Source organism: Saccopteryx bilineata, chromosome 4, assembly GCF_036850765.1.
Source record: "Saccopteryx bilineata isolate mSacBil1 chromosome 4, mSacBil1_pri_phased_curated, whole genome shotgun sequence".
NCBI lineage: Eukaryota > Metazoa > Chordata > Mammalia > Chiroptera > Emballonuridae > Saccopteryx > Saccopteryx bilineata.
Genome location: NC_089493.1, coordinates 89,387,928 through 89,405,095, shown reverse-complemented (window position 1 = coordinate 89,405,095; position 17,168 = coordinate 89,387,928). Strand labels below are relative to the sequence as shown.

At 41.3% G+C, this 17,168-nt stretch overlaps 1 protein-coding gene across 5 annotated transcripts in view; it reads left to right on the top strand.

The window, feature by feature from the left end:
• SLC12A6 (solute carrier family 12 member 6) overlaps window positions 1-17,168 on the top strand; it is a 107,015-nt gene that overhangs the window by 86,332 nt on the left and 3,515 nt on the right. For 4 of the 5 annotated variants that reach the window (XM_066277235.1, XM_066277234.1, XM_066277236.1 and 1 more), the window contains 12 exons: window positions 3,271-3,445; window positions 4,118-4,236; window positions 5,759-5,857; window positions 7,578-7,697; window positions 8,450-8,554; window positions 9,173-9,341; window positions 11,246-11,441; window positions 12,022-12,191; window positions 12,862-12,993; window positions 14,035-14,142; window positions 14,353-14,537; window positions 15,288-15,421. In XM_066277235.1, coding sequence (XP_066133332.1) covers window positions 3,271-3,445; window positions 4,118-4,236; window positions 5,759-5,857; window positions 7,578-7,697; window positions 8,450-8,554; window positions 9,173-9,341; window positions 11,246-11,441; window positions 12,022-12,191; window positions 12,862-12,993; window positions 14,035-14,142; window positions 14,353-14,537; window positions 15,288-15,421 — 1,712 coding nt within the window. The remainder of the gene's footprint in view (window positions 1-3,270; window positions 3,446-4,117; window positions 4,237-5,758; window positions 5,858-7,577; window positions 7,698-8,449; window positions 8,555-9,172; window positions 9,342-11,245; window positions 11,442-12,021; window positions 12,192-12,861; window positions 12,994-14,034; window positions 14,143-14,352; window positions 14,538-15,287; window positions 15,422-17,168) is intronic. The other variant, XM_066277237.1, reaches the window with a different exon arrangement.

Below are 17,168 nucleotides of genomic sequence, written 5' to 3'. Positions count from 1 at the left end.
ATCATAAACTCCCTGTGCTCCATAGCTTAAATGTACCTTGTTTCAGATCTCCACTTATTCACACATTTCTGTGGTTTCCTTTCTTAGGATGGGTTATTCCCCACCCCCCACCCCAAATTTACATTTATCCTCTAAGAGTAAACTTTGTCTTATGAGTGCTCCTACAGTTCATCCTCCTTTGCTACTGCAGATCTTTATCCTCTCCCCTTTTATGTTTATTGTTATCACAGATTATTTTTTGTGACCTTGTTAGAACTTTTACTTGTAGTTTTGATTTGTTTTGTTTTTTGTGTCTGGTCATATAACCTCCTTTAGTATTTCCTGTAGTGGGGGTTTTCTGGTGATAAATTCCCTCAGCTTCTCTATGTCTGTAAAAGTTTTTATTTCCCCTTCATATTTGAAGGATAACTTTGATGGGAACTCCTCTCTTTCAGTACTTTGAATATTTGGGTTCACTCTCTTCTGGCTTGTAGAGTGTCTGCTGAGAAGTCTGATGATAACCTAGTGGGCTTTCCTTTATATGTTATGTTCTTCTTTTCCCTAGCTGCCTTGAGGATTCTTTCTCTGTCATAGTTTTTTGACAATTTTATTATGGTGTGCCTTGGAGTAGGTCTGTTTGGATTGATGTAACTCAGTGTTCTGTTTGCTTCTTGGATTCGAGGCTCTAACTCTTTCCATAGGGTTGGTAAATTCACATCCATTATTTGTTTGAATAGGCTCTCCATTCCCTTCTCCCTCTCTTCTTCTGATATACCCATTCTTATATTGCTCTTTCTGATGAAGTCAGACAATTCTTGTAGAGCTCTCAGTTTTTTTTAAATTCACAAGTCTCTCTCCTCTTCTCTCTGTAGCATCTCTAGTTGCCTGCCTTCAATGTCACTGATCCTTTCCTCTATCTGTCTTGTTCTATTAGCCAAACTTGCTCCCTCAGTTTTCATTTTATGTATCGAATTCTTCATCTCTGTTTTTAAAGTTTCAATCTCCTTGCTAAGGTGTTCATTTTGTGTTCTGAGCTCATTAAGTTGCCTCTTGGTGTCTTCTTGCCCCTTGTTGAGTATTTTCAGAACTTCAATTGTGAATTCTTTATCATTTAACTCCAAGGTTTCCATGTGGTTGAGATTTTTTTTCCTAGGGACTTTTTATTTTCTTTCTGAACTACATCTTTGTCTTATGTAGCCATGGTATTCGATTTCTTCTTCCTTGATATCATTTGAAAGTGGTGGTGTTAAGAACCCTAGCATAAAAAAACTTGAAAAAAAGAAAAATTAAAACAATGTAATAAAAAATTTAAAAATTATGCCAAGAAGAAAAACCTCAGAAAAAAAAGATTGAAAACCAAAAAAAATAAAAATAAAAAACACCCAGAAAAAAATAAGAATAAAATATATAAAAATTAAAGAAAACAAAATCCAAAAGAGAGAAGAGAAAAAAAATAAGAAAGAAAAAGGAAAAAAATGAAGAAAATACATGGAAAATAAATTTCGGTTTTGAGAGGTTTCTTCCAGTAGGTGTTGCTGTATTATTATAAGTTTTAGCTCTGTGAAACTCCTGGCTGTCCGCCACTGAGATGTTGCTGTGGCAATGATATAGGCAGGGCCAGTCATGTTGGTGGGTAGGGCGTGTTATGGGGGCTTTACGACTTCAGCTTTATGGCTCTAGCAATGGCAATCTCAGGCTTCCGGGTGCTCCTCCCCTTGTTTCCACAGACCTGGAGACCAAACAGGGACCACCTCTGTTCTTTCGGGGAGAGTGGGTTTGGAGAGCTAGCTGTGGGGTTTGTCTCTGCCACTCTTCATACTGTGAGGTGAGAGAGGCAGTATCTGGAAGGCTGGGAGCCACACCTTAGCTTTCTCTGTGTCTGCTGAGTGTAGACTGCAGGCAGACTGCAGGAGCACTGACCATGACCCTGTGCTCTGGCCACTTTGGTTTCTCTGCCCCTCTATCTTACCACTCTTCCTGGCAGAAGGAGACCCAGTCATTCTGGGTTCCCTTCTCCATACCCTTCAGACAAATTCCAAACAGCCTGAGCACCCCTCCTCCCCAGTGTGGCAGAGAATAAAAAAACGGCCTGACCTGGGCTGGCGCAGTGGATAAAGCGTTGACCTGGAACGCTGAGGTTGCCTGTTCGAAACCCTGCACTTGTCTGGTCAAGGCACATATGGGAGTTGATGCTTCCTGCTCCTCCCTCTTCTCTCTCTCTGTCTCTCTGTCTCTCTCCTCTCTAAAATGAATAAATTAAAAAAAAATTTAAAACAGACAAAAAAACCCGGGTTTGTCTCCTCTCCAAAGCCATTGATGATTGTGTTTTATCTCCCACCCCCCTTTTCACCCCATCCCACCTTTAGTCCATGTGTTACACAGATCTTTCAGGCATGCCTGCAAGCCCAGCTGGGATTCCTTCACTGCATTATAGTTGTTCAGTTTGTTGAAATTTCAAGTGAAGATATCAGGAGTATCTCTCATGCCGCCATTACTCTGACATCATTTCTTTAAAAGTAAATAAACTAAGAATCTCCTATCCTGTGAAGCATTCCAGACTCATCCAAACTGGGATAACCACCCCTCCCTTTGTTCAACCACTGTATTGAACATGCTGTATTATTGTAGTCACCATACTATATTGCAGCTTTTTTCCATATCTCTCTCCCCTACTAGATTGAGTTCTTTGAGAACAGGAACACTAATACAGGCATGCCTAATTTTATTGCACTTCACAGAGACTGAGTTTTTTTTTACAAATTAAAGGTTTATGGCAACAATATATCTAGCAAGTCTATCAGTGCCATTTTTCCAATAGCATTTGCTTACTTTGTGTCTCTTACATTTCTGTAATTCTCATAGTATTTCCAACTTTTTAATTATTATATATGTTATGGTGATCTGTGATTAGTGATTTTTGATGTTACTATTGTAATTGTTTTGGGGCACTACAAACCGTGCCCACGTAAGACTGTAAACTAAATGTTCTGTCTGTTCTCACTGCTCCTCTGACTGGCAGATCCCCCATCTCTCTCCCTCCCCTCCTCAGGCTTCCCCATTCCCTGAGACACAATATTGAAATTGGGCCAGACAGTACCCTACAATGACCTCTATGTTTTTAAGTGAAAGAAAGTGTCGCACGTTCTCATTTTAAATCAAAAAGCTAGAAATCATTAGGCTTAGTGATGAAGGCATGCCGAACGCCAAGACAGACCAAAAGCTAGGCCTCTTGCACCAAACAGTCTAAAGTTATTTCCACATTAAACTTCCTCACTCTTATTTCTCCCTTAGGTTTGGGGATGCTGTGAAGGGTAATCTGGTGGTAGGCACCTTATCTTGGCCATCCCCATGGGTGATCCTTATTGGCTCCTTCTTCTCAACATGTGGGGCTGGACTTCAGAGTCTCACAGGTGCGCCACGGCTGCTGCAGGCTATTGCAAAGGATAACATCATACCCTTCCTGAGGGTGAGGCACCCTTTCTTGTCTCCTCTTGCCTTTTTCCTCGGGTCTTATGAGAAGCAGTGTGGTCTTTTAGGCTTAGAAATTACTAGATCATATAATATGAAGATATGTGGCCTGACCTGTGGTGGCGCAGTGGATAAAGCGTTGACCTGGAAATGCTGAGGTCACCGGTTTGAAACCCTGGGCTTACCTGGTCAAGGCACATATGGGAGTTGATGCTTCCAGCTCCTCCCCCCTTCTGTCTCTCCTCTGTCTCTCCCTCTCCTCTCTAAAATGAATAAAAAAAAAAAGATATGTGAGTTTTTAGTATAAGGCTGTAAATCTATAGCATAAGTTTATATGTAAGTTGAGTAATGGTGGTACAATTGCCTGACCAGTGGTGGCGCAGTGGACAAAGCGTCAAGCTGGAACACTGAGGTCACCAGTTTGAAACCCCGGCCTTGCCCAGTCAAGGCACATGTGGGAAACAACTAGTACTGCTTCCTGCTTCTTCCCCTCTTTCTCTTTCCTATCTCTCTGTCTCCTCTCTCAAAATATCAATAAATAAAAAAAGAAAAAATAGAAATAAAAAGATAGTACAGTTGTAAGACTATTATTTTTTGGATATCTAAAACTGTAGCATTGACTCAAACACTCCCCACACTCCATTGTCTGATGTTTCCCTTCTCTGTACAGGTTTTTGGTCACAGCAAAGCCAATGGCGAGCCTACCTGGGCTTTACTTCTGACTGCTGCCATTGCAGAGCTGGGAATCCTGATCGCCTCTCTGGATCTTGTGGCCCCAATTCTTTCCATGTAAGAGCCATTTATTGGCTTCACTACTCTTGCTTATGTAATGTAAAATATATGTTGATTTCCATCAGGCATATAACAGTAGTGATAACAGATTGAGCAAACTACAGGTGTAACTTCACCTAAATAATAAGTATTTTCGCGATAAATATTTACATGAAAGTATAGCTAATTGTCATGGTTTCTTCCTATGTAACTTCAGAGGCTCTTTGCTTTCATGTCTGATTGTTATCAGTTGGGCATTTACTCTCACTGTTAGCTTGTATTCATTCAGCTGGGACTTATTCATGACTTACTACCTACATAGCACTGGGCACTATACTTGGAATGCGTAGGTGAAGGAAGCAATGATTCCTGTACAGTGTGGTGAAGACTGAGGTAAAGGTGCACACTGAGTGCTAGAAGGGCTCTTAAGTGAGGCATCTAAACGGACTGAGAATCGAGAAAGGTGTTCTAGAGGAAGTGACATTTGTATCCTGAAGGAGGATAAGCTATTTGCTAAGCAACAAAGGGGTGAAAGATATTCCAGGCAGAACATGTGTGTTAAGAAATTGAGGGATGCCTGACCTGTGGTGGCGCAGTGGATAAAGCGTCAACCTGGAAACACTGAGGTTGCCGGTTCAAAACCCTGGCTTGCCTGGTCAAAGCACATATGGGAGTTGATGCTTCCTGCTCCTCCCCCTTCTCTCTCTCATTCTCTCTCTCCCCCTCTCCTCTCTAAAATGAATTTAAAAAAAAAAAAAATTAAAAAAAAAAAACCCCACATGTATAGCCTGACCTGCGATGGCGCAGTGGATAAAACGTCAACCTGGAACCCTGAGGTTGCCGGTTCGAAACCCTGGGCTTGCCCGGTCAAGGCACATATGGGAGTTGATGCTTTCTGCTCCTCCCCCTCCCCTTCTCCCCCCCCCCTCTAAAATGAATAAATAAAATTAAAAAAAAAAAAAAAAAAAAGAAATTGAGGGATAAAATAATGCAGAACATCCGGGGAACTGAAAGCAGTTAGTGGAGGGTGCGTGTTGGGAAGCAGCAGACCAGAGAAGCAGGTAGAGCCAGATCACAAAGTACCTAGAACTTTTACCTGGAAGAACGGTAATACTTTGAGAACAAAATGATTATTTATGTTTTAGAATCATCAATTTGATACAAAAGACAGAAGGAAGCTAAAATTAAGCTAGGAATGCCAGTTGGAAGCTTATTTAACTAATCTAGCAAAGAAGCAATTAGGTCCTAAACTAAGGTGATAGTGTTAGAGATTTTTAAATATGTACAATCCATAGGACTTGAAAAGTGAATTTGAGACCAGGATGAGTAGCGAATAATATCTGGGTGGGGAATATTTATATCATCGCCAAGAGAGAACACAGGTGAGTGAGCAGCTTTGTAGGAAAAAAGTTTACATTTCTCTACTTCCTATCTTAATCAAAGGCTAGTGGGTTAGAACAAAGGTTTCAATTCAGCAAAGATCCGGGTTATTTAAAATAGCCCTTGAAGAATCATTCCTTTTACTTTTTCACTCTGCCAGGTTTTTTCTCATGTGTTACCTCTTTGTGAACTTGGCATGTGCCTTGCAAACATTACTTCGAACACCCAACTGGAGACCCCGGTTCCGCTATTACCACTGGTGAGTCTTCTGTCCTTCTTCTTCCCCCCACACCCTCACATTTGGAGAGAGCCTATCATTGAATTTAGGAAACTAGGAAGTTTGGGACCTTGATGTAATTTTTTTCTTGGCCAGCTAGTTCAACTTTTAATGCTCACCTAAATTCCCAACCTACTACCATGTTTTTTATATATTGCTTTATAATAATTGATAACACCCACTTAAGAATAAAGATCAAAACTATGAAATAAATATGTTCATCCTGCTACATTCTTCAGGTTAAAACCACTCTCCCTTTGTATGTTTCTTTTCCCATTTCACTCTTGGCTAAGCAGTGGACTTCATTGTTTTCTGTCTGTGCTCTAGTGTTCTAATCATTACTATCCTCAAACTCTCTTCCTTATGACAATTTCATTTAGTTCACACTTCTAACTGTACTAACTTGATCCTTATTGGCTAACTTGAAATGTCAGCTTTACTATTTCCTAGCTTTGTAACCTTCAACAAAGAACATAACCACAAAAATTTTATTTTACTTATTTATAAACTAGTGTTACCTGTCTCCTAGGGATGTTTTTCATAGGGTTGCTTTGAGTTACTCTCAAGTGCTTATCGCACAGTAAAGCTCGCAGTGAAATGTTGCTACGTCTGCTGCTATCATGTTCAAGACTCCTCAGTGCTAAGGGAGCCATCATGTTTTTAGCCACCACCCCATTTCTTTCCCATTTCTTTTTTTTCATAGCTAAAAGTTCTTTAATATATCCTATATGTACCTGTTGCTACATTCCTCTTTCTCCTTGACCCCTCTCTGCTTCAATTACCAGTAGGCATTGATGTGACCTTTATCTGACAAAAACTTAGATCTTCAACAATCTTAACACCTCCAATCCTCCTTCTAGCTTTAACTTTAGTTAAAAGTTCATTATGAACTTTTTTGTTACTATTTTGCTTTTGTGTTTTCTCTTTCTCTAACCACCCTATATTTTCATTAGATCTTAATCGTCTCCAGATTAACAGTTCTCCTTTTTATTCTTTGAAACCAATTATAGAGCTAAGAAATTACACAGAAGAACTTCAGTAAATATAGTTGTCTAATTCATTGTTATTGCATTTTACACAAGTTAAGGTTTTGTTTTGTTTTTGTGTGGTTTTTTGGTTTGTTTAAAAAATAATATCTTGCCACAGTTTAACCCTTTGAGTAGTATGAACGTTCGTGTATGTCCTCGTGCCTCCTGACCATCCAGAGTACGATCGTACAAAAATTTTTATTTTAAAAATGTGTAAGGCAACATTAAAAAAAAGGCAAATGTATGTTCTTCTTGTTTCCATAAATTGGTTATCAAACATGATTTTAAGTTAATAAAACTGTAACTGGAACTAATTTCATTTTTTGAAAAGAAACTCATCCCTAGGAGTCAGCGAGCATGAAAAAAACTCACGCTCAAAGGGTTAAAAAGCACCTCCAGGCCCTGGCCAGGTAGCTCAGTTGGTTAGAGCATTATCTGGAAACACCAAGGTTGCAGGTTCCATTCCTGGTCAAGGCACATACAAGAATCAACCAATGAGTGCATAAATAAATAGCATAACAAATCGCTGTTCTCTCTCTCTCTCCTTTCCTCTCTCTCTAAAATCAATAAGTAAATGAAAAAAAATGAATAAATAAAAAGCACCTCTAGCACAGGCTTCCTTTTGAGCTACTTAGAACACTTTTGTGTTTGTGTTTTTGTTTTTAATTTTCTAGGGCCCTCTCTTTCATGGGAATGAGTGTCTGTCTAGCGCTGATGTTCATTTCTTCCTGGTATTATGCCATCGTAGCTATGATAATAGCTGGTATGATCTACAAGTACATTGAGTACCAAGGGTGAGTGTGGATTTGACCTTGATCACTGCTAAAAGTATCAAAACTAACTAGTTCAAGTCAACCCAAAGAAAATTGCATTAGGAATCAACCCCTGCTGATTCTCTTAACCATCCTATAGACACAGCTTTTAATTACAAGGGAAACCTGTTGAGAAAGTATGAATGGAGTGATGGAAAAAATAACTAAAAGCACATATCCAAATAGTAATGAGTATTAAACAAAGTATAACATAGATATAAAGACCTCTGTCAAGGGAGTTCTCTGAATTGAAAAAGAAGTTAGTCCTAAATAACTTCGTAACAACTAAGACTTGACCAATAACTTCCAACAATTGGCAATTCAGGAAGCTACACACAGAAATGTGTGTAAATAAGTGATTCACAAATTTACATTGAATTTTACTTTTTTCCATTATTTTCAAAATAAACTTTGGGTCTATGTTAATTTCATAATTCAAATTGCTACTTTACATAATTTATTTTGAGTAGTACATAGATGGACAAGTAAGTGACCCGTCCAGCCATTATTCTGAACTGATTTTAGTGCTGTGTGTTGATGAACAGTAGTGGTGATCTGCTTACAGTGAGTTCATGGTGTTGGTAAAGAGCACTACAGAACTCATTAATAGGAGTTTTAATCTTCTGCCTTGTGTATGTTACCTTTAGATTCAGAAAAAATAAATGTTATTTTTTGAAATTGTACTTGCTCTAGTTTAAATCTGTTCCTGTTCTTTTCTCATTTCTCCTTCCCAGAGCTGAGAAAGAATGGGGTGATGGTATCCGGGGGTTATCCCTCAGTGCAGCCCGGTTTGCTTTGCTTCGGCTGGAGGAAGGCCCTCCGCACACTAAAAACTGGAGGTGACGAAGGGGTGGGGCAGGGCAAAGTGGGTAAAAGGGGCCAAATATATGGTAATGGATAGAAACTAGACTTTGGTGGTGAGCATGTAATAGCATATACAGATATTGAATTATAATGTTATTAACCAGTTACCTCAGTAAAAAAAAGATAGATAGATAGATAGATATAAACAAGACTTTAAAAAAAAAGAAAGAAAATTAACAGTTTTAGTAGTGTTTGGCACATAGCTACACACAGAAATGTGTGTATCATTGATTACAGGATAAGGAAATCACATGGCTCAAGGAATTGGTATAATGGACCTGTTTTGAACTGTCCCAAATCTTGTATTTCTTTATTCTTTTTTCTTCATGTTTCAAATCCTTGATTTTTTTATTACTTTTCTTTATGTTTTTTCTGATCTAAGTTTCTACCATTTTTATTCTTCCTTAAAGATTGATCAATTTGAGATAATACTGGAAGGATTAAAAATAATTCTATACTCTTATCATTTCTGCTAATCTCTTCCTTCTGTCAAAGTACATACTTGATACAGATCTCAAGAATTAAGGGGTAGAACTGCCATTCTGTTTTCACCCACACCCGCGTCCCTCACTTCCCCAACAATTTCTTTACAGGCCTCAGTTGCTTGTATTGCTGAAACTGGATGAAGACTTACATGTCAAGCATCCTCGCCTCCTCACCTTTGCTTCACAGCTTAAAGCAGGAAAGGGTCTCACAATTGTGGGCTCTGTCATTGTGGGGAACTTCCTGGAGAACTATGGTGAAGCTTTAGCTGCTGAACAGGTAAGAGTCAAGGCTTATTAGCTCAGTGGAATTTAGCTTATGGTTTTGTGATGTTAAGTAGTAAGACCTCATAGATCCAAGTTACTCCCTTTCCTGAGTAATCTAGATTTCCCTTTGCAGGATGGCTTTGAACAATCCTATTCTCCCAAATAATAAGATAAGCCAAAAGATAGTAATGTAGCCTTCCTTCCTATTTATTTTGTTATTTTTTTTTTTTGTATTTTTCTGAAGCTGGAAACAGGGAGAGACAGTCAGACGGACTCCCGCATGCGCCGGACCGGGATCCACCCGGCACGCCCACCAGGGGGCGACGCTCTGCCCACCAGGGGGCGATGCTCTGCCCCTCCGGGGCGTCGCTCTGTTGCGACCAGAGCCACTCCAGTGCCTGGGGCAGAGGCCAAGGAGCCATCCCCAGCGCCCCGGCCATCTTTTGCTCCAATGGAGCCTCGCTGTGGGAGGGGAAGAGAGAGACAGAGAGGAAGGAGACGGGGAGGGGTGGAGAAGCAGATGGGTGCCTCTCCTGTGTGCCCTGGCTGGGAATCGAACCCGGGACTTCTGCACGCCAGGCCGACGCTCTACCACTGAGCCAACCGGCCAGGGCGCCTTCCTTCCTATTTAAAGCATCACTGAACTATAAGGGTATCAAGGCTAAGCACTATTTCCAGAGGACTCCACACATTGTCTCAGCCCTGAGAGCAGTCGTAAATAAATCTACCCTTCCAAGTATGGGGATGATTTTTCTCAATCTTATGACTACAAGAAGCAAAGAGCAACAACTTTTCTTCTTTGCCAGTCTTCATTGTATCATAAGCAAGATTTCTCTGCTACTTCTGATTAACTAAATATTGAAGTTCTCCCTGAAGAAGAAAATAGTTTTCACTCTAATACTTCTTATAAGTGATAGAACTAAGCCTATGTTTGGACACATTTCCAATTATATATATATATTTCAAAATTTTTATTGGATTTTGTTTTAGAATTCTTTGAAACCCTAAAAACTATATAAAAACTATAATATCCTAGCTATACCACTAACTTAATCTTGGGAAAATCATTTCCATTTTCCACATCATTATTCCCTTCACCTTTCCACCAAGAGGGTAGAGTAAGATTAAATGAAAAACATGTCCAAATTGGTTTGAATAAATAAAAGAATAATAAAGCAAATATAAATGTCATCAATAATCATTAAAATATAAAAAAGAATATGGAAATAGGAGAGACAAAAAAGAAAACATACCTGAGAAAATTCTTAAGCAAAACTGAATTATCAGATTAAGTTTCTAGTAATATGAGTCAGGGCATGCCTGACTGAGGAAGGAAGATCATATTTATCTTGGTCAATCAAAAAAGAATGACCTGTGGTGGCGCAGTGAATAAAGCATTGACCTGGAAATGCTGAAGTCGCCGGTTCGAAACCCTGGGCTTGCCTGGTCAAGGCACATATGGGAGTTGATGCTTCCAGCATCTCTCTCTCTGTCTCTCCCTCTCCTCTCTCTAAAAAAAAAAATGAATAAATAAAAATTCAAAAATAAAAATAAAAGAGTAGAAGCAAGGAGCCAACCAGCAAGGAGAAGCAGTAACAAAAAAGAATATTGACTATTCATTTTGTGAAGATCCCTATTTCTCAATTTTGAGGGTATGTTACAAAGAAAAATAAAGTAGAATAGAGAAAAAGGCAGAGGAACTACATGTAGACAACCACCTAGATATATTAAGCACTTGGAAAGTGCAAAAGACAAAGGATCATGAAATTTCTTTGGGATAAATTGAACTCTTTGGACTTTTCTATGGGAGATACAGTTGCAGGCAGACTGGAAAGAGGGAGGGAATTAGAGAAGGAGTAAGAAGTTGAAAGGTCCAGGATGAAGCAATTCAGTGCTGAAGTTCTGTTTCTCTTTCAGACCATAAAGCACCTCATGGAGGCAGAGAAGGTGAAAGGATTCAGCCAGCTGGTGGTGGCCGCCAAGCTGAAAGAGGGCATTTCCCACCTCATCCAGTCATGCGGCCTTGGAGGCATGAAGCACAACACAGTGGTGATGGGATGGCCTAATGGCTGGCGCCAAAGTGAAGATGCTCGAGCTTGGAAGACTTTTATTGGTACAAACATTTCTCATACTATCACAAGGGTCCCAATAGGGGGTATAGTTAAATCCCTGTTACCCAGCCCCATCCCCTAGCCCCCTGAGTAGAGACCATGCCATTGCTTAAGCATGGTCTTATAAGGGCACCTAAGTAGCTACTAGTAGTAATCACCTTATTCTACGCACCCCCCCAGCTTTACATTATGTTTGTGAGTGTTGATCTCTGTCAAGTCTTATGTTAGGAAGTATTGCAGAAATGGAAGTTTTCATTTGCGAGCTCCCACATGGGCATTCTCACAAGAACTGGAAGCGTTGTCCTTCAGCTCCAGAATCTCCCAAATTCACATATCCCCCCTTAGAGATGTAGTCAACAGAATATATCTAGTGATGTACATCATGGTATTTAATCTAATTCTGTTAGCTTTTCTTTTTTTTCTCAGTGATTTTTGTTACTTGATGGGAACAACCTACTATATAAATAGTACACCTTGCTCAAACAAATGTAAAGGGACCTTATCCTTGCTTTCCTGTCACGGTGGGAGGCAGGACAATCCTAAGGCCTCTCTGCTCATCCTGATTCTCTTTTTTCTCCGTAGGAACAGTTCGAGTGACGACTGCTGCCCATCTGGCCCTGCTAGTGGCTAAAAACATCTCGTTCTTTCCCAGCAACGTGGAGCAGTTTTCTGAGGGCAACATTGACGTGTGGTGGATCGTGCACGACGGGGGGATGCTCATGCTCTTACCATTCCTGCTCAAACAGCACAAGGTGTGTGAGACATCTTTGGAAGAAGTCTTTCTCTCTTAACTTTTGTCTTATTTATTAGAGAAATTCTTCCTCCTTGTTTATATAGTGTTAGGGCTTAGAATTGAAGAGTCTGGGATTATTCTTGGCTGTCCCCTCATACCAACTTCAACCTTATGAGAAATATTTTCTTTGTAGTTGATATTTACCTATCTCCTAATGAAATTCCATAAATTGATAAAGTTTTCTGTGAGGCCTGGGAAAAAACACTTAACAAGTAAACACATTCTTTAAAAAAAAAGAAAAAAAGGCCAAGGTCTCAAATTTTGGAAACCCAAGGATGTGTGTGTGCATGCATGTGTGACAATTAAACTGTAATTTTAAATAATAAATATAGTCTGAATGTATGGTGCCATCAATATGCTAGCTGAACAAAGCACTCTCTTAATGTATCACATGCCTTTTTTGCCAGATGCTTTCCTAATGAATTTAAGAACTCTTTAAAATAGTACTTAATGTGTTTCTTAGTCAAGCTTTTGCCCTAGTACTACAATAATGTTGCAAGCAGGAAGCTAGGAACCAATACTCTGATACTGTAGCAAGGTGTTCCAGGTGAAAATGCCTTGTGTTTTGAGAAATAACTCACTTTGCCTTCCTACATCAAATTCTCCATGTATGTATGGCACTTTCTCAGGTGTGGCGAAAATGCAGCATACGGATCTTCACAGTAGCCCAACTAGAGGATAACAGTATCCAGATGAAGAAGGACCTGGCCACCTTCCTGTATCACCTGCGCATTGAGGCTGAGGTGGAAGTGGTGGAGATGGTGAGATAGCTGCAAAGAAACCACCCTCTGTTCCCGTCACCCCCAATCCTGTCTTCCTAGTACCTCTTCTGGTTTGGTAAATTCTTTAACTGCAAATGTGGATTAATCCCTTAGTTCAACACAACCCTAACATGTTGATATAGACAAGTAGAATATGTATATAGTATTTGATATGTGTTGGGTGTTTTTTTTAATATATATTTTTCTGAAGTGAGAAGTGAGGAGGCAGAGAGTCTGACTCCCGCATGTGCCTGACTGGGATCCATCCAGCAAGCCCACCAGCAGACGTTGCTTCGTTGCAACCGGAGCCATTCTAGCACCTGAGGTGGAGGCCATGCAGCCATCCTCAGCACCTGGGCCAACTTTGTTCCCATGGAGCCTTGGCTGCGGGAGGGGAAGAGAGAAAAGAGAGGGGGAAGGGTGGAGAAGCAGATGGGCACTTCTCCTGTGTGCCCTGGCTGGGAATCGAACCCAGGACTTCCACATGCCAGGTAGATGCTCCACTGTTTAAGCCAACTGGCCAAAGCCATGGTTTTCTTAATTTTTGTTTTCTTCTTTATTTGTTACATAGCCCTTATATTCTGCTCACAAAAATTGGGATATTTTATTGCTTCATATTCATTTGAAAAATATCCCCTATAATTTTTGTGAGCAGTATATTTTTGTCAGGTTTTTGTCTGCTTAATATAATTTTATTACATTTTCATTCATATATTTAAGCTAAAATCACAGAGAGGTTGTTTTTTTTTTTATAACCTACCAGTATTTTTTTTTTTAAAAAAAGGCTCGAGTTTGTGTTTTGTGGTTTAAGGAAACACAAGTAATGGTTCGATTATGAGAAAGATTATCAGAGCTCCTGGATTTGATCTGCAGTCCACAGTATTGTGTTTCTGTAGCTCAATGACAAAACAAAATAGGAGTGAAACTTAGGTGGATATTGTGATACTCTCCCTGGTTTAATTTAGTGAGCGGAAATGGAAATGTGATGTTCACCCTTCTTTCTCCTTTTTGCTTGTTGCCCCCCTCTGATGAATGTGGCAGCATGACAGTGACATATCAGCTTATACTTATGAGCGCACTCTGATGATGGAGCAAAGGTCCCAGATGCTCCGGCACATGCGACTCTCCAAAACAGAGCGGGACAGAGAGGTGAGACCCTGCTGCATTGATCTGATCCTGGCCCTATGAAGTCTGTCACTGACAGGGATGGTCTATATTGTTTTTATAAGATGACAGATTCTTTCCTGCTTGCTTTGTCAGTTATCCCACTATAATCACATTATTGTTTGAAAATAATTGAAAGATGGAGCATGAAAGAAAATTGGGTATAGAATCAGAGCTGTGTTGGGCCTTCCTCAGGCACAGTTGGTGAAAGACCGGAATTCAATGCTACGCTTGACCAGCATCGGCTCTGATGAGGATGAAGAGACAGAAACCTATCAGGAGAAGGTGCACATGACTTGGACAAAAGACAAGTACATGGCATCCCGGGGGCAAAAGGCCAAGTCAATGGAAGGGTTCCAGGACCTGCTCAACATGCGTCCGTAAGTTTTCCAACTCACAAGCTTATCACAGAACATAGCATCCTAGTCAGTGTCACAAAGGATGGAATCTGTTCGTTTCACCCCAAATCCAGCCATCTCTCTGTTGTTTGACTATTTATATCAGCTACCAGTTAACATTGTACACAGCTAACTATCCTTCTTCTCTATACTGTGTCCCTGGTATAAAACAAGCAAAGAATGAAGTAGACCCAAGATACTAATATTATAAGGAAGTCATTTTCTTCATTACATTGTTCATACTCAAAGCAAAAAATCTCTATATCCCAAGGTTTGTTTTTTTTTTGTATTTTTCCAAAGCCAGAAACGGGGAGGCAGTCAGACTCCCACATGCGCCCGACCAGGATCCACCCGGCACACCCACCAGGGAGCGATGATCTGCCCATCCGGGGCGTCGCTCTGTTGCGACCAGAGCCACTCTAGCGCCTGAGGCAGAGGCCACAGAGCCATCCTCAGCACCCGGGCCAACTTTGCTCCAATGGAGCCTTGGCTACGGGAGGGGAAGAGAGAGACAGAGAGGGGGAGGGGTGGAGAAGCAGATGGGCGCTTCTCCTGTGTGCCCTGGCCGGAAATCGAACCCGGGACTCCTGCACGCCAGGCCAACGCTCTACCACTGAGCAAACCAGCCAGGGCCTATACCCCAAGGTTTTTAAGGTTGTTGACTATGTGCCTAGTTTTCTCTTTGTCTTAACCACCTCTCTTTCTCCCCCTCCCTCTCCTTTCCTTCCCCAGGGACAAGTCAAATGTGAGACGAATGCATACAGCTGTGAAGCTCAATGAGGTTATAGTCAACAAGTCCCATGAAGCAAAGCTGGTTTTGTTGAATATGCCAGGGCCACCCCGAAACCCTGAGGGTGATGAAAACTGTATCCTTTTAAAATGGAGCTACCAGTAGGGAAAATATTAGCTTGTTTTTTAGATGAGACGGCTAGGTACCTGTAAAGTCACTGTCTGTGCCAGAATTCCCCTCTTAAAGAGGGAAGATTTTTAAAAGTCTTAGGCAGCCCTGGCCAGTTTGCTCAGTGGATAGAACATCAGCCCAGCATGCAGACATCCCAGATTCAATCCCCAGTCAGAGCACACAGGAGAAGTAACCACCTGCTTCTCATCCCCTCCCTTTCCTTCTCTGTCTCTTCACCTCTTGCAGCTAGTGGCACACTTGGTTCAAGCATCAGCCCTACATACTGAGTATAGCTGGTTGATTCCAGCATCAGACAGAGGGTTGCCGGGTGAATCCTGGTCTTGGTGCATGCAGGAGTCTGTCTTACTATCTCCCCTCCTCTCACTTAAAAAAAAAAGTGTCTTAGACAAGGATCTTACAAAGTAGTGAAATTAATCTTCTTTTACAGAGTTGGGGCGTATGTTCTCTCTGAACCCTAAAGTGACTTTTTAGGTGGCATATTTGCAACATTACTTCTAACATTGTATAAGACCCTTTCTGACAATCTTAGAGACAGAATACCCACATCCTTTCTCCTTTTCAGGTTGTACCCACTTGCAAAGCCTCCTTCTTTTGCATGGTGTTAGAAAGAAGCAGATGAAGTAGACCCTTCTCTGAGGGGAAAAAGAGATGAAGGTTTTTATTATACTCTGATCCCAGGATTTTTTTATGGCACTGCTTTAGCACTTCAGTGGTATCAACGGGCCTTTTCCCACCAGTAGCAGAGATTTTTAAATTTATTTCTATTTATTTATTTTTGTGAGACAGAGACAGAGAGAGGAACAGATAGAGACAGACAAGCAGGAAGGGAGAGAGATGAGAAGCATCAATTCTTTGTTGCAGCACCTTAGTTGTTCATTGATTGCTTTCTCATATGTGCCTTGAACAGTAGGCTCCAGCAGAGCAAGTTGACCCCTTGCTCAAGCTAGCAACCTTGGGCTTCAAGCCAGCGACCTTTGGGCTCAAGCCAGGTACCATGGGGTCATGTCTATGATCTCACGCTCAAGCCAGTGAACCCGTGCTCAAGCTGGTGAGCCCACACTCAAGCCGGGTGAGCCCACACTCAAGCCAGCAACTTCAGGGTTTCGAACCTGGGTCCTCTGCATCCCAGTCTGATGCTCTATCCAGTGTGCCACCACCTGGTCAAGGCTTAAAAATTTTTATTGATTGATATTACTGAGAGTGGAAGGGGGGGAGGAGACACACACACACACACACACACACATCAATCTGTTCCTGTATGTGCCGACCCGGGGTCAAACCGGCAACCTCTGCACTTCTAGATGATGCTCTAACCAACTGTGCTAACCAGCAAGGGCAGGTAGAGATTTTTTTTCCCTTCTTCTTTTCCAAGTGAGAGGAGGAGATATAGAAAGACAGACTTCTGCGTGCGCCCTGACTGGCAAGCCCACTAAGGGGCGATGCTCTGCCCATCTGGGGCCCTTGCTCCCTTGCTCAGCTACTAAGCTCTTTTTTAGCGCCTGAGGCAGAGGCCATGGAGCCAACTCCTGCCAATCAAGCCATGGCTGCAGGAGTGCAGGAGAGAAAGAGATGTGAGAGGGGGAGGGGCAGAGAAGCAGATGGTCGCTTCTCTTGTGTGCTCTGACCAGGAATCCAACCTGAGACATCCACACACTGGGTCGACACATTACCATTGAGCCAAATGGCCAGGG